Source organism: Cryptococcus neoformans (genome assembly GCF_000091045.1).
Source record: "Cryptococcus neoformans var. neoformans JEC21 chromosome 2 sequence".
Lineage (NCBI taxonomy): Eukaryota > Fungi > Basidiomycota > Tremellomycetes > Tremellales > Cryptococcaceae > Cryptococcus > Cryptococcus deneoformans.
The window spans coordinates 62197-80000 of NC_006684.1; the positions used below are offsets into that span (position 1 = coordinate 62197).

A 17804-nucleotide genomic window follows, 5' to 3' on the forward strand; every position below is an offset into this window, starting at 1 on the left:
GACTCATTGTTTATCCCCCGTACCTTGTACATCTCAACTTCTCCAAGTCTTATCCTCTCCTTCCCCCAAAAACCTCGTCTTCACCGCCCTCACCCCGGCTCTCCGCTCACATCCGCCTTCCGCTCTACCTTTTGGCATTTCGATCATCCCGCTGCGCACTCCGGATCCCACACTGCACCTCTAATCACTTCAGCTGTCATTCATAACTGCACAACACATATTTATCATACCATTAGTGCTCTACCACATTGCCACTCTATCAATAACGACTGAACGACAATCTAGAACATACCGATCCGATCGAAACGATACTCCACGCGCAACCTTGACGGTGTAATTGCGTCTCCTTTTACGTCCCATAGACCTCTCTTATACTTGCGAACCAAATCATTATACCACATCACTCAAAATCTAATCTACAATATTCACTGCAATATCAACCATGCAGGGATACAGCAACGGCTACTCGACTCTTCCGCCGTCTCTTAACCCTAATCCTGTGATTGGGCAATACGCTCCGTCTCAGCAAGTGCAGCTTTCCGGTCAGCCTCGTCTTGGTTCGGTCCCTTCTTCTCAATCAAATGAAACTATCAAGGTCCAGCCATTGTTGTGCTCTGGCCACACTAGGCCTGTAACACATCTCCAATTCTCAAACGTGTGCGTGGTCGGTGATCGAGCTAAGTGTAATAATACGATACTGATGTGCGAGCAGGCTTGACGACGGAACATATCTCTTGATCTCAGCGTGTAAGGATGGAAATCCCATGCTCCGGAGCTGGCTCGGAGACTGGATCGGTACTTTCATCGGTATGTTACGGTAGCTTTGATTCAATTATATGCTAACAGAAATATAGGACACAAGGGTGCTGTGTGGTCTTCCAAAATTTCACTCGATACTTCTCGAGCTGTTACCGGTAGTGCGGATTTCACTGCGTACGTTACGCATGCGAATGGATGATGATAGATGGGTGATGACGAGTGTTGATGATGGATATTAGGAAGATCTGGGATACCTACAGTGGCGAAGCCCTTCACACTTTTTCTCACAACCACATTGTCCGCTCTGTCGCCTTGAACCCTCAACAAACCCCCCAATACCTCCTTACTGTGAGTAATCGCTTATATTTGCCTGCAGGACTTGTCTGATGGCGAATGACAGGGTGGACACGAGAAGAAAATCCGTCTCTTTGACCTTGGCCGACCTGACGCCGAACCTCTTGTCCTCGGCACCAACCCCGATGGCTTGTCTTGCGAAGGCATCATTAAGAGTCTCGTTTGGGATGAAGGTCAAAACGGAACCATGGGTGTCAGCGCTGCCGAAGATGGCAAAGTTCGGTACGTGCATTCTACATTTCTTGACCATTCGCAGTCACAACTAACTTTGATTTCAGATGGTGGGACCTCCGAACACTGAGCCAAATCGCCTCTCTCGACCTTGGTGAACCCATCTCTAGCATGGAACTCGCCCATGGCGGCGGCACCCTCAGCGTCACAGCAGGCAAGAATGTTCACTTCCTCGACATTCTCCGTCAACACCCTCCAGTTACCATCCCTCTTCCGCACCCCGTCACATCCGCTTCTCTCCACCCTTATCTACGTGACAGATTCGTTGCGGGTAGTACGTCTGACCCTTGGGTCCGAGTTTACGACCTTGATTCTGGCAAGGAGCGAGAAGTGTACAAGGGTCATCATGGACCCGTGCTATGTGCAAGCTACAGTCCTGATGGTGAGGTTTACGCGAGTGGTAGTGAGGATGGCACTATTAGGCTTTGGCAGACGAACCCTGGAAAAGCTTATGGGTTGTGGCAAACTTCAGACTAAGGTCTTATTGATAGTAACTTGAGGATGGATGCAGAGACAAGAAAAGATGGAGAACAGCAGAAGACGTAGCCTGTAAACTGTGTCACGTATGAGATAGACAAGCTGTAAAGGGATCTGGGACGCGAGGCACTCATGCCGTTGTCATTCATCGCCTGAGGATGAAACAAGACTGGGAATGGGATGGAGACCCAACTAATATTGAACGACATTGAATTCAGTATCGTTATGCTTATAAACAATCCTATACAGCATATCCTCTTCCGCAAGAGCTTCATTATACTATCACTTCAACGATACTTTTCTTCGACAATTGTGATTGTAACTGCCGTTTCGAACTGAAGCATCTTTCTCCCCACCAGCATCCTCCATATTTTAGGATGACGCCCTCCTTGATTGCCTTTAAGGAGCTATCGATTATGTTCTTCGATGTGTAAAGTAGTTGCAATAATCTTACACAGCTCAGCATCATCATATAGGGTGTTTTAATGACCTGTTGATTGTACATATACTCACGACACCAATGTTATACTTTTCTTGGACCCTTCAGCTCCTTGCTTTCGTTTCCACGGAAGGTCCGTTAGCGCTCTTTGAAGGAGTATGTTTTGCTACCAATAGTTTTTCTTACGAGGATACATGTCCGTCGTTCGTCTGTGTCGTTTCTTAACTTGACCTTTTCTGAATTTTTTTTTTCTTGGCTTTTGACTGCATCCTCTATTATTACTCACTACTACATCACAACATCCCAATCTAATCTTATATCGATCCTCCGGAAGGTCATGAAGATAGTTGATGGTGCTGATGAACAGTTATCTCACTTGAGGCTCTTGTTTAACAATTAGGAACACAATTGATAAACGTTTTTACGTAATACATCTATGATGCCGCAAAGAACAACGACGACAAACAGTCACGATGCTGGGCCAATGCTGGGTTGTTCGTTCTCTTTTGAATTACACTATCATTAAAGTACTCGAGGCCGTATGACCTTATCCTTTGACGGTCATGAACCTCGCGCATACATAGACTGCCTTCTCAGCATGGGTGTTCGGTAGAATTGCCGCATAAGCGGTCGATCTCGGGTTTCTTTTTCCGCATACCCTGGAGGCACTCGGCCAACTCCTGAAGAGCCGAATCCGATAACGCGGACTCCCAAAATGGCGCGATAATGACAATGGCGATGGCTGTTCCGTCCGACCTTTTTAACTGCCAGTCTCCAAACGCTTCATCTTCCCATATAACGTACTGTAGCTCATTCTGATCCACATATCAATAGACTATCATGCCACCTTCGCGCGCCAGTACTAAGGTCATAGTTATCGGGGGCGGTGGTACTCTCGGGTCCTCTACTGCTCTTCACCTTTTACGAGCCGGTTACACTCCATCCAACATCACTGTGCTTGACACGTATCCAATCCCATCAGCACAGTCGGCTGGCAATGACCTCAATAAGATCATGGGTATTCGTATCAGGAATCCTGTAGATAAGCAGTTGAGCCTGGAAGCAAGAGACATGTGGAGGAATGATGAAGTTTTCAAGCCTTATTTCCACAACACGGGAAGAGTAAGCGTGAAATTTCATCCATTAACTTGCTAACATCATACAGCTTGATTGTGCTCATACACCGGAGAGCATTGCATCTTTGCGTAAATCGTACGAGGCTATCTTAAAGGCCGGGAGCGGGCTCGAGAAGACCCACCATTGGCTGAGTACAGAAGATGAAATACTGGCTAGAGCCCCTTTGTTGGATCGGAAACAGATCAAAGTGAGCCTTTTAATGTTGATTCTAAGGGTTTAATACTTATGAACGACTTTCAGGGATGGAAAGCTATTTACAGCGAAGATGGGGGCTGGCTTGCGGCGGCGAAAGCTATCAACAGTATCGGCCAGGTGTTGAAAGAGAAAGGTGTGACATTCGGATTCGGGAGGTGCGCAGAACCAACGTCTACTTGATATCCCTTCCTTTTCTGACCCTGTTAATTAGTGCGGGCTCATTCAAGAAACCCTTGTTTGACGAAGACGGTACCAAGGCCATCGGCATTGAGACAGTTGATGGTACGCAATATTTTGCCGACAAGGTCGTTCTGGCTGCCGGAGCTTGGAGTCCTACCCTCGTGGATTTGGAAGGGCAATGCTGTTCAAAGGTAAGGACCTTGTTATCGAGTTAGAGATATCCTTCTAACTTCGCATCAGGCTTGGGTTTACGCCCATATGCAATTGACACCAGAAGAGGCTGCCGAATACAAGGAGTGTCCTGTGGTGTACAACTCTGAACTTGGGTTCTTCTTCGAGCCCAATGAGTGAGTCTCTTTATGAAGCTTCTACAGAGAATGTCGATTGATTAGGGCTGTATAGAAAAGGAGTCATCAAAGTGTGCGACGAATTCCCAGGTGCGTCATGTCCCCTTGTTTTTAAATATGAGCCAACCTTTTAACTTGCAACAGGGTTCACCCGTTTCAAGCAACATCAACCTTACGGCGCCTCCACTACTAAACACATCTCTTTCCCGCGCTCCCATGCCAAACACCCTACCGATACCATTCCGGACGAGTCGGACGCATCTATCCGCCGTGCTATCTCTGCCTTTTTACCGAGATTCAAAGAAAAAGAACTGTTCAACAGAGCACTGTGCTGGTGTACAGATACCGCCGATGCCAATCTTTTGATATGCGAACATCCCAAATGGAAGAATTTTATCTTAGCTACAGGGGATAGTGGGTAAGTCATTTCTATATTGCAAACTGAGGGTCATGCCACTGAAATTGATTCCTCAATTTTTATAGACATTCATTCAAAATTCTTCCCAATATCGGTAAACATGTCGTTGAACTTATAGAAGGTACCCTTGCCGAGGACTTGGCTGAGAGCTGGAGATGGAGACCTGGAAGCGGTGACCCCCTGATCTCTCGTCGAGCAGCCCCTGCAAGGGATCTTGCTGATCTTCCAGGATGGAACCATGATGAGCCCTCGGATGACGATATGGATGTAAAGGATGTCGCTGTATCGCTTGCTTCTGTGAAAATTGGCGAAAACATCGGGGAGAAGGTTGTGGAAGATGGAGCACGAGTCGGAGTCAAAGTTCTAGCTTAGTGGTACTTAGAGAGTTATTAGATGTTAGCAGCATACAGGGTCCTATGGGAATGCAGCACTTTTCTTCTATTCCTACTGCTTCATAACGAGCTGCTGGTGAAATACAGACCAAAGATCGTACATTGGCATAGTGGGCACGGTATCGTCTAGGAACTACCATGATTTTTCGTTGTTGTTGCTGCAATGCATCGTTTCTTGTCATGTCCTGGCATCAGCTGATAAGCTCTCGTAAGAAACCAAGAATATCAAATGATTGCACCCTGTGAATGAAGCGGCGTGATTTTCAAGTGACTACCGTACTGGACTCCTTGGACTCCAGAATGGTGGTACAGTGGCAGAAGTGGACCTAACGAAGAGACGCAGCAACAAGGCAGAAGAACATGTGTCAAAAGTAGTCCGCGATATCGGTATTTTAAGCACCAATTAGCGTGAATTGATATCGCGTAAAATAGGTCTCGGTCATATTCCAGGCGTTCGGGTTTCGAAATCCGAGATAAATGCTGGTCTCGTCCAATGGCTTTCCTTTGCATCTCTTCATCCACGTCTCCGGCATCTATCAGTATAATGGCCCGATTCCGTGTTGTCGGACTCCTTGCTCAGCTTATTGCTGGTTTTCAATAGCTCATGACCCCGTGATCTCTCGCCCAAGACCGTAAAAACGGATTGTTATCTGGTGAATTGCGCATTCACCTAGATAGGCGGTACGTATGTTAACGGATAAAGCGGCAAACATGATATATCGCACTCATAGGAGAATATATAAACTGTAAGTGTTAAAGGGCTTTTGCTTTCAGTCGATACCCCATCTCCAGCAGCATCCACTAAAACATTCTAAAACATTCTCCACAGTCAATAACGATACACCTGACCAATCCATCAACTTCGGTCCGTATATCAAACTCTCCACAACTCCATCTCGATCTAGCACGACCCTCCATTATGTCAAAGGCCGATACTCCTAAAGAGGAATTGCCTCAGACCCACTTCGATGCTTCTAATCAGGCGGTTGACTGGGATGCGTACAAGAAGGAGGTCCCCTTATGGAAGAGAATCCATAACCACAGTTTGACGCAGATGTTGCTCATGAGCGTTCAGGCATTCTGCGGACCAGCCATGTCAGATGCTATCTCAGGATTAGGTGGTGGTGGGTTGGCAAGTCCCCAAACTTCTAATATCGCGTGAGTGGTTATTTGTTGACACCCGTGTACAATACATGAAGACGAGAACTAACCCAAACCCTCTTCCTCTCTTTATAGTAACGCCATCAACTATGCATTCTTGGCCATAAGTGAGTTTATCATTAGTTACCATTTCTTGAGCCTCACTGACGCATTTCATCAGCATGTTTCCTGGGAGGTCCTCTTGTGAACAAGCTTGGTACAAAATGGTCTCTCGTACTGGGCGCCATGTCTTTTCCCATTCAAGGAGCTTCATATTATTGCAACAGCAAATTCGGCACACAATGGGTAAGTATATTTCTCTTCCTTTCAAGAACAATCACTCATGACCATGATAGTTTCTCATCTTCGGTGCTTTCGTCAGCGGTATCGGAACAGGTTGTTGGTATGTAGCGGAAGCAGGTACAATCATGTCTATCTCTCCTACTGGTGCTCGTGGAAAATACCTCGCTCTGTGGATTGTCTCTCGTAATCTCGGTCAGCTAATTGGAGGAGCTATCAAGTAAGTCATACATGATGTCTGCTGCATTTGATGCTGACATACTATGGGTAATAGTCTTTCAAAAAACCACACAGCTGGCGTAGACGGCGGAGTTACTCCAGATACATACATTGCGTTTTTAATCATCGAAAGCTTGGCGTACGTACCAAATTTGCCCATTTTTACCTTGATTTTCATATTCATTATTTCCCTGACAGCTTCCCCTTTGCCTTCCTGATCTCCCCGCTCCATAACGTCGTACGATCGGATGGTACTCGAATCAGAGTGTCCAAGCCTCTTTCAACAAAGCAAGAGTTCAGGCAAATCTTGACCACCATGACATCTAAGCTCGTCTTGCTCTCGGCTATCTGGGCTATTTGGTCATTCTTCTACAGGTGAGTCGAGTCATCAGCCCCATCAAAGAGGGCGCAGACTAATGCTTCCATAGTGGTACATGGTCTACTTACCTTGCCACTTACTTTTCCACTCGAGCTCGAGCCTTATCATCCCTTGTCTCTCCGTTCTTCTGCATGTAAGTCTACACGCTCGAGGTAAAGCCCATAGCTGACCACTCTTTCTTGCTATCAGTATTGGCTGTTTCGGCCTTGGTTTTATCCTCGATATCAAGGGTCTCAGCCAACGACGCCGTGCTCAGCTCGGTCTGTTTACTGTCATCATCTTGAACACCGCCGTCTACATCTGGACCATCATCATGCAAGTCAGATTCAACCGCAATAACCCCGGAGCCATCGACTGGAACGACTCCCTCTATCCTTCTGCATTCCTTCCTTACTTCTTTGTGCAAACAACCGGACCTCTTTCTCAGAGTTACATGTACTGGCTTATCTCGTCATTTGCTAAAGATGCTCAGTGTAAGTGTCTTTTCACTTTGTGTCCTATCTCCACAACTGGAACAGAAACTGAATTGATCATTATTTGCGTTGCTCCATGTAGCCAACGTTCGTAATGGCTCTCTTTTCAGGTGTCTCGAAGCGATCGGCCAAGCTATCTCTTTCGGCATGAACACCCAGATTTCTACAAGCCCTCTCATTGGCGTGTACGTGTGGTTTTTCAACCTTTTGTCATGCCTTTTGTTTCTTGAATATCAACTGATAGTTTTTTTTTGGGGGGGGTGTCAATAGTTGTGTAACATTCGGTCTTATGGCTGCTGCGCTCATCCCTATGCTCTTACTTGTCAACACTACTCCGGACAAGATCCCTGCCGACGAACTGATGGAGGAGGAACAGCAGCAAGGAGTAGCAGCACAGGATATGAAGGAAAAAGAAGACACAGGAGAGAAGGAGGAAGATGTCTCGGTGTTCGTTTCTCCGGCCCATTAAAGGTCAAGTCTTTTTATACAAATACACAGGTTGTTAAGAAGTCATAAAAGTTGTTCATCATCGTTTGTAGAGTTTTATGTGAATTGGTTTAATCGAACGACTTGTTCTGGCTAGGCCAGTAAGTATCGAATATCAGCGATACTATTCACCATCTCGTTGTAAGATATCCCATGAAATCAGCATACCGTCAAGCTGCCAGCCAACCTTGTAATCAAAACTCCTGACATTGTTATTATTCAGTTCCATTTCGCAAGGCGTGTGATAAGTATGCATCCTCTCCCTCTCCTTCCTTCCATGTTCCTCTCATGCTTCCATTCGCCATTCCCATGCAAACCATCTATTTACCCAACCTCTTTCTCAACGCCCTAGTTGCCTAAATCATTCTCGTTAGTACAGTATTAAAATGAAATCTGAGCGCAAAGACCAAAACATACCTTTCTCCTCTTCTTGTGCTTGTGCTTTGAAATCTTCTTTCTCCTCTTCCTCTTCACACTATCCATACTCACGTTTTTCTCATCCGTCTCAAGTCTAGCCAGAACACCGGCAAGTTCACTAACAACTTGATTTAAATCCGCATCCTTGCTTCCCCCGGCTTGCACATTGTCCTTCTCAACGGCCAGAGATTCACCCTTATGCTCCATCATGGCCAAAACTTCTCGCCATTCTTGCTCATTCCGCGCCTTGAGCGAAGCAGACTTGTTCTCAAGCAGCGCAGAGATGCTTGAGAATTCCATCTCGGGCGTTCCGAAGAGCTGGTGCTCCATCTCTGCGTTATTGAGAAGGATAGGCTGGGAGCTGACTACCCTCAGGTGCTCAGTTAGAGCGTTCACTCCCTCACCCTCGACAGTGGAAGACGGGGTCTTCATCACGGGTTCTGCGAACAGATCGTCCCCAGTCCCGTCCGGCCGAGAAGTAAAAGTCGGGGATGTGTAAATCTTCGTACCGAGGTGAAGCGGCAAAGGATGGGCAGGGTGGGTGAACGCATGGTACAGCTTGAATTGCTCAGGGTAGAGGTAAATGGGTCGGAATTCGTTGGTATGGTTCAAAGCGGGGACGGGGTGGGTAAAGTGAAGACGGGGAGTACGGGGGATGGAGGACGAAGGAGGTTCGGGGACGGTAGGGTAGCTAGACGCTTGAGCGTGGGTGTGAGCGGTTTCGGAATGGGGGTAGGTAGAGGAGTATCGCGGTTTACGCCCCTTGCCAGCAGCGTCAACGGGACGAAGAGGTTTCGCGAGACTGGCACTGGCGGCGGTGGTGCTTGCCTGCTTTTTAGCTTTGGGCAGCGCGAGTCGAGGCCTGATCCTGCCCCTTGTGTGTGGTCTGGGCGCGGGGATGTGCGCGAGGGCGGAAGGGGCGGGATGTGAAGATGCCGAGGAGTAGAGACGGCGAACGAGCATCCTGGGCGGGTGGGCGATGTGGAAATGCGATGGAAAAAGGCAGCAAAAGGGAAAACTCGACGAACCGTTCTCTCCGTTTCGCTCCATACTTAACCCGGCGTAATTAGGTTAATTATTCGTAATTAACACCCAACGAGATTTTTGGGCGGGGCTGATGTTTTCGATTGAGAAGCCACGAACAAAAATACGACAACGACCAAGTCCAAGTTCCATCTCCTCATGTCGAAACGAACAAGGGAAGAATCAGAAATGGAAGCAGGGCCCTCAACCGCTTCGCCAGGTGTATCCGTTTCCCCTGCCCCTGCACTTACCGCCGGTGAAGTGCAATTGCTCAAAGTTCCTCAAGTGAGTGGTCAAACCATCTATTCGTCCGGCTTCTGCCTTTTTGTATGCGCAGAATTCTGATGGGGTCTGTAGAAACGATTCTACCGGCAAAGAGCACATGCCAACGTGTTCATCGACCATGAGCTCGACTAGTACGTTCACTCTTCTCTACCAAACAAAAGTCACGACTTACGCTCATGCCTTTTTTCCTTTTCTCCCTATGAAAATAAAAATAGTCCCAAAAGGCCAGAATTGATGGACTGGTCAACACACTACCCTGCATACTTTTCCCAACCTAACGAGGATGGAACCATCACCCAGGGCGAGAAAAAGGTTGAATGGGCGGACGTTGGATGTGGGTTTGGTGGATTGTTAATGGCGCTTGCTCCCCTTTTCCCCGAAAAGCTCATGCTCGGTACGTCCACACGACGCTTTTCCATGAATACTCGGTCCTTTAAGCTCACCCTCTACACCTCTCTCTGGTCTCCCCTCTCCCGTCCCCTTTTTCCATTCCTCCACTTTTCTTTGGGTTATTCCTTTTAAATAGGTATGGAGATTAGAACATCCGTCACCAAGTACGTGACCGACCGTATCGCCGCTACCCGTCAAGCCCAATCGCTCTTACCCGCCGATTCGGTCGACACCAAACCGGGAGGATACCAGAACGTATCTGTGATCAAGGCGAATAGTATGAAGCACATGCCTAATTTCTTCGCAAAGGGACAGGTATGTGTCTATTTCTTCTTCTTGGGTATGGGAGATATCGGCTGGGATGCGCTGGGAAGGGGGTGGGGGGGAGAGCTAGTTTTGAAGGAAGCTGATATGGAACTCGATCGTAGCTTGAAAAGATATTTTTCCTCTTCCCGGATCCTCATTTCAAGAACCGCAAACACAAGGCTAGGATCATCACGTATGTAATCTTCTCAAAAACTCTGCAAGTTGGATATATGAGTATTAACAAGACTAAATCTACAGCCCCGCTTTATTAGCAGAATACGCATACGTCCTTCGACCCGGTGGGATTTTGTACACCGTCACCGACGTCAAAGGTTCGATCTCTTCCATCTCCCTCCCCCTTTGCCCTTTATTCATCTACTAACGTTTCCCTTCACTCCCCGCTTACAAAACCAGACCTCCACGAATGGATGGCCCACCACCTCCACGCGCACCCTCTCTTCGAATACATCCCCACCGAAACTCTGTCGGACGACCCCATCCTGGAAGCGGCGCGTACAGCGACAGAGGAAGGACAAAAAGTTGAGAGAAATAAGGGCGATAAATGGGTAGCTTGTTTCAGGAGGAAGGAGGATCCGAAAGAGGAGGATGAGGATTAGAATGAGGATTAGAATGAGGATTGGATTGGGTTAGAGATCGGGGGATTCAAAAGAGAGTAACAAACGGTTCTTTTTTGTTTTGGTTCGAGTGTGTCTTTTCTAGCATGGGTTATGGTTTTTTTTGTGCATTTTCAGAAATACATAAACTCTGCGGGTCGGGTATGCGGTATTCCATTGTCCCTCATGAACAAAGAAATCAAAGAAATCCACGAGTCATCACCCCAAAGGACCCCCCGCCTGTATAAGTACTCCATTATTCCCGCATACACCTTTTATATACATTTCTCTCCTCGTACTTGTATCTACTGACAACTTATATAACCCTATTACTCTTCAGCCCAACCCTGCAAACTGCCTGAAGAGAGACAATGCCATACCCCAGACCACCTCATGTACGTCCTCTCTATTAATCTTTGACCATGGTTGATGGCCTCCTTGGCAGACAATCCAACTCGTCATCCCCCACTTGCTCACCGACTCTCAATTCGAGATGGTCGAAGACCTTACTTTCATGCACTTTGAGAGTACCTTGGGTACGTCCCTCCTCCTTGTCTCGCGTCGCGTCGTGTCGCGTCATGTCCTGTATCTTCCTTGAGCTAGAGAAAAAAGCTCACGAGAAACAAAAGAAGCATGGCCTATAAGCCTCAAGATCATTACCGAACTGAACGAATCTATCCCTCTCCCTGCTCCCGCTCCCCATTCCTCTCCACCATCCTCAAAAGAACCCCATACAACAAATCACAAAGAAGAAGCAGAAGGACAGAGAGAATCAGAAACGACGACGACAAGGATTAGCGTCTCCACATCCAAAGAATGGGATCCAGCGAGCGAAGAGGCTGTGAGGCGGATAGTGAGGAATATATTGGTCGAGATTCTTGGCGGGGGGTGAGTTTTCGTTATCGCCCGTTGCCTCAACCTTTTCACACCCCCTTTTTTACTGATTATCAAGGAATTGGTAGGATCCAAGTCAAGCGTGGATAAGCTCATTGTATTTCCTTAACAGTAGACAGCCACCGCATGCCAGATGATATTTGATGAGAATGCGGGGTGTATCATGTACTTTTTTTCATATATAGAGAAATCATTTCAATTGGAGAAGACACTTGCTAGGGGCTTGACAGTCAACCTCTTTTTATTCTCAAAATCGATTCACATACGCTCCCCTTTTCTGTTTTTTATCACTACCAATTGATTAAACCATGCACATCTGGCTTTTCCATCACGCCCCGTTTCACCACTATCATTTCCCCATCCTCATGCTCTTGTGGCGTACTCCAATCCCCAATCCCAATCCCAATCCCAATCCCCCAATCCCAAACCTAAACCTAGACCTCGATCCCAAGCCCCAAACACCAGTCATCCATCTAAACACGGTTGACTCTAACTGCCATTCACCTAAACCACACACACGCATCAGCTTTTTTCCCAGAAAAAGAAAAAAAAAAAAAAACCACCCACCTTGCTTTTCACAGTCGTCAAATACTGCGCATAACTCGACATCCTATCCATCCGATCTTCCACCAACAAACTCAACGCCCAGCTCCTCAACGCCGGCTCGGCATCACTCTTCACCACATACAACTGCGGCCTATACACTCCCCTCCTCATCTCCCTCGTCTTATCCACCACATTACACACCCTCTCCGAGAAGGGGTTATCCAGTCTCGGGAGGGTATATTTCCCGCCCTGTAGTTCGTGGTATGACGCGAGGTCAAAGACGTCTTGGATCAAGCGCGGGACGGCGTCGTGCCCGACCCAGAGGAAGATGTTTTGTCCATCCTCGATTAAGAATAAACCGTGGCGCTCGAGTTTCTCCGACGTGAGGTTCAGCGCCGGGGGCAATATCATCGCCCCGTCATCGCCGCCAATCGTACCGGCCTCGGGCGGCATATTATGGAGAGAGTAAAACCTCGGGTGGATATACGGAATCAGCGTCTGGCAGGGAAGCGTGGTGAGCAGACATTGGGCATAGGCCCGCAAGTCTGGAGGGATCGAGGCGCCTTCACGCAGTCCGACGTGCTTTGTCAGCGCGCAACACAGCAGGGGGAGGAGCAACAGGTTTTCAGGCACGGCGAGCTGGGCGGAGGCGCCGCCGGCGGCAGAGGTCACCTGGTTCTTGTACACCGTCAACATTTCTCCCAGCCTGTTTGTGACGTGGTTCCGCGCATCGTCCAGGCTGTGTGACATGCTTCTCTCCACAGCCTTGTTGGCGAGGTAGGTCGCGAGCGCGATCTGGTCCGCCGAGGTGTACAGCTCGGCGATACTGTCCGTCGTCGGCATCGCCTGGGTGATCACCCTGATCCGTCGTTCGCCATAGCATGTGGTATGCAAAACAGCGGTTTGGATGACGACGAATGAGCCCTTGATATCATCCTCGATCTGGAGCTCGATCACATAGTTTTGGTCTTGCGGTACGACGGGCAGCGCGAGCAGGTCGGTCGATCGGATGAAGAAATTGCCGTGGAAGGCAGACATGCGGATCCCCCTCGACGCACGGACCCTGATCACCGCCTCGAGACCGATGGGCATCGCCAGCACTTTACCAAACTCGGTCGCAAACTTGATCGCATCCTCGCTCCTCGAGGCGTTGAAGCCTGGGTAGAGATAGGTCTGGCCGGCAGTGTATCGGGGCAGACAACCCAGTGTGGCGACATCGGTGTACGTCCCGCTGAACAGGAACATGTCGACCGAGACTTGGTTCTTGGAACACTCGATCGCAAACGTCTTGTACCAGTTGTTGCCGGCATTGAGGAGCTGAGATTCTTTCGATGTACCGAGCAGCTTGGGATCATCTCGCGCCTTGAGCACACCCTCGCCAATGGTCGGGAGGGAAGCGCCCAGCGCGATAATCTTACCGCCAATCTTCCCAATAAGCTGGTGGGCGGCCTGCAAACCCGAGCCGAGCGCGGAACCGACGGTGTGCGAGTCTTGGAACATGTCTGACAGCTTGGCAAGCAGGGATTCGATAGCGGGGCGAGATTCGGTCAGGTTGACGAGCAAGTCGACGGGTTTCGGGAGGAAGACGTCTGTCAGGTCGGGGACGACGAGCATGCCGGCTTCGGTCGCGTCGGCGGGCAAGGAGAAGAAATGGAGGCTGGTGGAGACGGCGATGATGGCGACCTTTGTGCGGTTATCGGCATTCGGCAACGAGTCGAGTGATTCGAGAATGGTGCGCGCGGCGACGGCGACCATGCCGCTTTGGATCGCAGCGGATGAAACGTCAATGACAAAGGCATATACGGGCGGCTGAGGCGGCCGGACCATGTACTCTGTCGGCGCGACGAATTCGACGACGGCGTGATTCAGTTCCTTGCGCGCCCACCTGTCCGCCGGCTTCTCTGCACGCTGGTCCCAGTCAAACAGCTGCGGCACTTCGTTGCTCAGACCACACATGCAGCACTTCCACCTGTTCCCGCCTTCGATAAACGTGACAAACGGGTTGATGTACGCCCTGCACCGCCTGCATCGCGCAATCACGCCGTCCTCGACCACCGGCACATCGGGATCATTGTCCGTCTCGCGAATGGATCGGTAAGGCGCCATGACGAGCGCAAGCGGCAGCTTGGACTTGTTCAGCAAAGACTGCGTGGTGGGCATGGCGTTGAGGGTGCAGCGCTGGTACGACGGATCCGGCTGGGAGTGGGCGGACGACGTGACGCTCGCGTTGGCGGGGAGGAGGGCAGGCGGAGGCGGGTTGTCGAGCGCGGCGACGTCCGGCTGGAGACCTATCAGGTTGACCGTCTTGGTCTTTGTCGAGTGCAGCTGCTTCTCGGCATAGCCCGCGCCCTGGTACGCACCGGCAGCCGCGCCAGCGACGGGCGCGGCGCCGGGAGCAATGTTCATCTGCTGGAACTGGCCGGCGACGTGGTCCACAGCGGCGTACGGCGGCTGCTGCACGGGCTGCTGGCCCTCGAAGCCGGGGGTGATGAACTGCGGTGTGCCCTGCTCGGCGTAGCCCGCGACCGGCTGGGGGGGGCCGACGTGCGGGGCGGGCGTGTCGTAGGCGTGGGCGTACATGGCGGAGGGGTAGGCCCGGCGGCCGTGGCGCTGGGGGGGGGCGTGCGGGGTGGGGGAGGTGGGGAAGGTGGGGTTGAGGGGGACCTCCCACTGGGACCTGCCTGTGCTCTGGTCGACATAGATGTAGGCGTTCGCCTGGGGATCCCTGCGTTACGTCAGCGCGGGCGGGCGGGGGGCGGCGTACCATCTGGCTTCCCAGCCCTGGGGGAGCATGATCGGTTGGGACATTGGATACGCGGGGACGGCGGAGGGAGCTGCTGGGGGGCGGAGGGAGCTGCTGGGGCGCGCAGAGATGGAGACAGATGCAGACACCCGCCACGTCGCGGGATTGGTATAGTCCCGCTTACGTAATTGCTACCCGGCGGTGCCCGCCTGCATGATGCATGCTCGTAAACAGTCCGTTAGAGATGATACACCGACACAACTGCACGATGCTGCAGACCGACCTGCTCGCCCCCGCGCACGCAGACCTCGTCACCCGTACGTCCCGTCGCCCCGTCGCCTGTCCCCGGCGCAGCTCACTCCGCCTGCAGACCTCACGTACGACTACTACGGCGAACGCCTCGCAACATGTTCCGCCGACCAGCGCATAAAGGTCTTTCGGAAAGACGAGCACGGTAAATGGGCCGAGGACGCCAACTGGAAGGTGAGTGCACAGACCGCCGGCGCCGGCTTACCGCAAAGGCCCACGACGCGCCCATCCTCCACCTCTCCTTCTCGCACCCGATCCACGGCTCCCTCCTCGCCTCGTGCTCCCACGACCGCACAATCCGTATCTGGGAAGAACCCTCCTTTTCCACGTCCGCCACCGCCCCCGCCGCCTCCACCTCGCGCGCATGGCTCGAGCGCGGTATCCTCACCGGCCCCACCGGCGCCATCCGCTCCGTCCAATTCGGCCCCCCGGACCCCGCCCACGGCCTGCGTGTGGCCAGCATCGCCACCGACGGATACCTGCGCGTCCACACCTCGCTCGACCCGAGCCTGAACGACTGGTCAGAGGTCGTCAGGATCCACGTCCCTTCCCTTCCCGGCCCGTCCTCCGCGCCCAGCGACGACGGCGGCACCGGCACAGCGTCCTCCTCTGCCGCGGGCACGGGTCTCACAGGGACACTTGCCATGGCCAGTGCCGCGGGCGACAGTGGGGGCACGAGCCATCACCCGCACACATCTGAACTGGCCACGGGCGGATGGGGACTCAGCTGGTGTAAAGAACGATGGTGGGGTCCTCTCATCGCCGTCTTTGCAGGTACCTCCCCTTCCCTCAAACTCGTCTCCCTCTCCCCTACCCCATCATGCGTCCTGCTCCTCACTCCCTCCTCCACTCCTTCCACCACCTCTTCCGGCCCCACCCAGTACGCCCCACTAACATGCCTCGCATGGGCACCCAACTGCGGGAGAAACTACCACCTCTTGGCCACCGGCGCTCGTGACGGCACCATCAGGATATGGCGAGTCGAACCCCCCGGCGAACGGGGCAGAGTCGATTACGACACTGGCGGCGAAGTGGTCAAAGAGTGGAGGGGGCAGTGTACCGGCGAGTTTGGAAAAGGTGGAGCAAGGATCGGCACGGTGGATGTACGTCCTCTCCTTTCTCTCCCGTCCCACTCGAAACTAACCTTTGGCTTGGCCCACAGTGGAACGCAACAGGTACAATGCTATCTACAACAGACGACGAAGGTATCGTCAGAATATACAAACGTGCGTTCTTTGATCCCCGGACATGACCACAACTAACATCCCTGATGCGCTAGCTACGTACGCAAGAAGCTGGAGTCTCCTCGGATCGTTGGCGGCGGAAGAACCTCCCCTGGAAGACGGTTTGAATGGCCATTAAAAATCCTCGAAGCAAGAGGCGATAAAGTTACATTTTATTTAATATGTATAGCATCAGCAAATGCCAGACTAGACAAAAATGCATGCATACTTGAAAACAAATCGATAGCCAAAAAGTTCTAAACTGGATCGACTACTAAAAAAACAAAAACAAGGAAAAAAGTGGGAAGTGGGATTCGAACCCACGACCTACCGATGATTACAAATATAAAATTGCAATCGGTTGCTCTAACCAAAACTGAGCTACTCCCACGCACACTTGTTTCTGCTTTTGTCGCACTTCCTATCACATTGTACATATCCCCTTGGGAAGAAGAGTTATACAAACCCATCAAGAAACCGCAACCGACTTGTTTTTGTTCACTCGTTCTCTTTTCGCTGTTTTAAACGACTGCTCTGAGTATCCCAACGCGTGTCGTAGTTACTTCACACGAAGCCCAATAGCTATCGATCGACAAACGGGCATGCAAAAAGATAAAATGCCTCTTCTTCTCGCCTTATCTATTCAATTTTTAATTATTTTTGGTGAAATCGGCATGGGTATCGGGAACCACAAGCTGTCTCTTGTTGGTAAATCAATTCCGTCCGATCCATCAGCGAAATCAGTTCAGGTCCCATCCATCATCGGCGATAGAATAGACTGAAAGAAGGGTCAATCAATCACGCATCCCCTTCCGTCGTTCCTTTTTTAACGAAAAGCGGCCAGGATCCGCCGCGGAGCATTTATTTTCACCTACTATCTGTGATGTCATGCGTTATCATTTGCCATCTCCTCGCTCGACCCCCCAACTTTAATCATTCATACGTACATCTTGCAAAAGTCCTCGTACGAATCAGATCACCAATCATGACTTTAGCCAGTACCCAGGTCGGCCAGACCCCCGATATTCTGCAACTTATCTGCTCTTATTTGCCCCCCTCGACACTGTTCTCCTGCCTCCTGACGTCTTCCACATTCTTCCATTCTTCCGCACCAGAGCTGTATCGTTC

The 17804-nt window shown here is 50.7% G+C and overlaps 9 protein-coding genes across 10 annotated transcripts in view; 7 read left to right on the forward strand and 2 right to left on the reverse strand.

Annotated features, from left to right (window-relative positions):
- Positions 1-24: 24 nt before the first annotated feature.
- CNB00210 (serine/threonine kinase receptor associated protein, putative) lies at positions 25-2429 on the forward strand. The gene is made up of 6 exons (XM_568762.2): positions 25-657; positions 713-807; positions 855-933; positions 999-1107; positions 1160-1335; positions 1392-2429. The coding sequence occupies exons 1-6, from the start codon at positions 443-445 to the stop codon at positions 1819-1821; spliced, it is 1104 nt and encodes a 367-aa protein (XP_568762.1). The 5' UTR covers positions 25-442; the 3' UTR covers positions 1822-2429.
- A 347-nt stretch (positions 2430-2776) lies between these two features.
- CNB00220 (fructosyl amino acid oxidase, putative) lies at positions 2777-4966 on the forward strand. The gene is made up of 8 exons (XM_568763.2): positions 2777-3382; positions 3426-3584; positions 3638-3747; positions 3804-3963; positions 4013-4119; positions 4175-4209; positions 4264-4537; positions 4603-4966. Exons 1-8 carry the CDS (start codon positions 3101-3103, stop codon positions 4907-4909), a joined length of 1434 nt encoding a protein of 477 aa, XP_568763.1. The 5' UTR covers positions 2777-3100; the 3' UTR covers positions 4910-4966.
- A 488-nt stretch (positions 4967-5454) lies between these two features.
- Positions 5455-7979, forward strand: CNB00230 (expressed protein). The gene is made up of 11 exons (XM_024656426.1): positions 5455-5675; positions 5759-6087; positions 6166-6197; positions 6251-6375; positions 6426-6589; positions 6644-6727; positions 6787-6963; positions 7017-7100; positions 7157-7440; positions 7523-7625; positions 7711-7979. Exons 2-11 carry the CDS (start codon positions 5849-5851, stop codon positions 7907-7909), a joined length of 1491 nt encoding a protein of 496 aa, XP_024512105.1. The 5' UTR covers positions 5455-5675; positions 5759-5848; the 3' UTR covers positions 7910-7979.
- CNB00240 (hypothetical protein) lies at positions 7942-9328 on the reverse strand. The gene is made up of 3 exons (XM_024656427.1): positions 8344-9328; positions 8095-8282; positions 7942-8019 (listed from the first exon to the last, which is right to left on the reverse strand). The coding sequence occupies exons 1-2, from the start codon at positions 9304-9306 to the stop codon at positions 8247-8249; spliced, it is 999 nt and encodes a 332-aa protein (XP_024512106.1). The 5' UTR covers positions 9307-9328; the 3' UTR covers positions 7942-8019; positions 8095-8246.
- A 159-nt stretch (positions 9329-9487) lies between these two features.
- On the forward strand, positions 9488-11161 carry CNB00250 (tRNA (guanine-N7-)-methyltransferase, putative). The gene is made up of 7 exons (XM_568766.2): positions 9488-9651; positions 9724-9782; positions 9867-10045; positions 10178-10356; positions 10470-10540; positions 10606-10679; positions 10762-11161. The coding sequence occupies exons 1-7, from the start codon at positions 9526-9528 to the stop codon at positions 10962-10964; spliced, it is 891 nt and encodes a 296-aa protein (XP_568766.2). The 5' UTR covers positions 9488-9525; the 3' UTR covers positions 10965-11161.
- Positions 11162-11212: 51 nt separating this feature from the next.
- CNB00260 (hypothetical protein) lies at positions 11213-15236 on the reverse strand. 2 transcript variants are annotated; one of them, XM_568767.2, is made up of 3 exons: positions 15166-15236; positions 12423-15126; positions 11213-12359 (listed from the first exon to the last, which is right to left on the reverse strand). In XM_568767.2, exons 1-3 carry the CDS (start codon positions 15207-15209, stop codon positions 12345-12347), a joined length of 2763 nt encoding a protein of 920 aa, XP_568767.1. In that variant the 5' UTR covers positions 15210-15236; the 3' UTR covers positions 11213-12344. The 2 variants fall into 2 exon arrangements, with proteins under 2 accessions (XP_568767.1, XP_024512107.1); XM_024656428.1 differs by lacking the exon at positions 15166-15236 and having other exon boundaries at positions 11213-12070; positions 12122-12359; positions 12423-15165.
- CNB00255 (hypothetical protein) lies at positions 11223-11992 on the forward strand (the record flags this gene model as incomplete). The annotated part of the gene is made up of 4 exons (XM_024658732.1): positions 11223-11356; positions 11407-11497; positions 11591-11849; positions 11923-11992. The coding sequence occupies exons 1-4, from the start codon at positions 11333-11335 to the stop codon at positions 11990-11992; spliced, it is 444 nt and encodes a 147-aa protein (XP_024514199.1). The 5' UTR covers positions 11223-11332.
- A 167-nt stretch (positions 15237-15403) lies between the features above and the next one.
- Positions 15404-16908, forward strand: CNB00270 (nuclear pore protein seh1, putative). Its single transcript, XM_568769.2, has 5 exons — positions 15404-15461; positions 15515-15627; positions 15666-16556; positions 16616-16679; positions 16733-16908. Exons 1-5 carry the CDS (start codon positions 15413-15415, stop codon positions 16813-16815), a joined length of 1200 nt encoding a protein of 399 aa, XP_568769.1. The 5' UTR covers positions 15404-15412; the 3' UTR covers positions 16816-16908.
- A 696-nt stretch (positions 16909-17604) lies between these two features.
- CNB00290 (expressed protein) overlaps positions 17605-17804 on the forward strand; it is a 1638-nt gene continuing 1438 nt past the window's right edge. Inside the window, exon 1 of the mRNA XM_568770.2 lies at positions 17605-17804. This exon is cut by the window's right edge and continues 1438 nt beyond it. Within this exon, the coding sequence (XP_568770.2) occupies positions 17662-17804 (143 nt within the window). The 5' untranslated portion in view covers positions 17605-17661.

Excerpts from the sequence above, each read along its gene's own strand:
- CNB00210 (XM_568762.2), top strand. The coding sequence starts at position 443 with ATGCAGGGATACAGCAACGGCTACTCGACTCTTCCGCCGTCTCTTAAC. Across the intron at positions 934-998 it reads GGTAGTGCGGATTTCACTGC|GAAGATCTGGGATACCTACA; the intron begins GTACGTTACGCA and ends GATGGATATTAG. Across the intron at positions 1,336-1,391 it reads GCCGAAGATGGCAAAGTTCG|ATGGTGGGACCTCCGAACAC; the intron begins GTACGTGCATTC and ends CTTTGATTTCAG.
- CNB00220 (XM_568763.2), top strand. The coding sequence starts at position 3,101 with ATGCCACCTTCGCGCGCCAGTACTAAGGTCATAGTTATCGGGGGCGGT. Across the intron at positions 3,383-3,425 it reads ATTTCCACAACACGGGAAGA|CTTGATTGTGCTCATACACC; the intron begins GTAAGCGTGAAA and ends AACATCATACAG. Across the intron at positions 4,210-4,263 it reads AGTGTGCGACGAATTCCCAG|GGTTCACCCGTTTCAAGCAA; the intron begins GTGCGTCATGTC and ends AACTTGCAACAG.
- CNB00230 (XM_024656426.1), top strand. The coding sequence starts at position 5,849 with ATGTCAAAGGCCGATACTCCTAAAGAGGAATTGCCTCAGACCCACTTC. Across the intron at positions 6,198-6,250 it reads CTATGCATTCTTGGCCATAA|CATGTTTCCTGGGAGGTCCT; the intron begins GTGAGTTTATCA and ends GCATTTCATCAG. Across the intron at positions 7,441-7,522 it reads ATTTGCTAAAGATGCTCAGT|CCAACGTTCGTAATGGCTCT; the intron begins GTAAGTGTCTTT and ends TGCTCCATGTAG.
- CNB00240 (XM_024656427.1), bottom strand. The coding sequence starts at position 9,306 with ATGCTCGTTCGCCGTCTCTACTCCTCGGCATCTTCACATCCCGCCCCT. Across the intron at positions 8,283-8,343 it reads AGCACAAGAAGAGGAGAAAG|GCAACTAGGGCGTTGAGAAA; the intron begins GTATGTTTTGGT and ends AGAATGATTTAG.
- CNB00250 (XM_568766.2), top strand. The coding sequence starts at position 9,526 with ATGTCGAAACGAACAAGGGAAGAATCAGAAATGGAAGCAGGGCCCTCA. Across the intron at positions 9,783-9,866 it reads ATCGACCATGAGCTCGACTA|TCCCAAAAGGCCAGAATTGA; the intron begins GTACGTTCACTC and ends AAATAAAAATAG. Across the intron at positions 10,541-10,605 it reads CACAAGGCTAGGATCATCAC|CCCCGCTTTATTAGCAGAAT; the intron begins GTATGTAATCTT and ends CTAAATCTACAG.
- CNB00260 (XM_568767.2), bottom strand. The coding sequence starts at position 15,209 with ATGTCCCAACCGATCATGCTCCCCCAGGGCTGGGAAGCCAGATG. Across the intron at positions 15,127-15,165 it reads CAGGGCTGGGAAGCCAGATG|GGATCCCCAGGCGAACGCCT; the intron begins GTACGCCGCCCC and ends GACGTAACGCAG.
- CNB00270 (XM_568769.2), top strand. The coding sequence starts at position 15,413 with ATGCTGCAGACCGACCTGCTCGCCCCCGCGCACGCAGACCTCGTCACC. Across the intron at positions 15,462-15,514 it reads GCACGCAGACCTCGTCACCC|ACCTCACGTACGACTACTAC; the intron begins GTACGTCCCGTC and ends CTCCGCCTGCAG. Across the intron at positions 16,680-16,732 it reads TATCGTCAGAATATACAAAC|CTACGTACGCAAGAAGCTGG; the intron begins GTGCGTTCTTTG and ends CTGATGCGCTAG.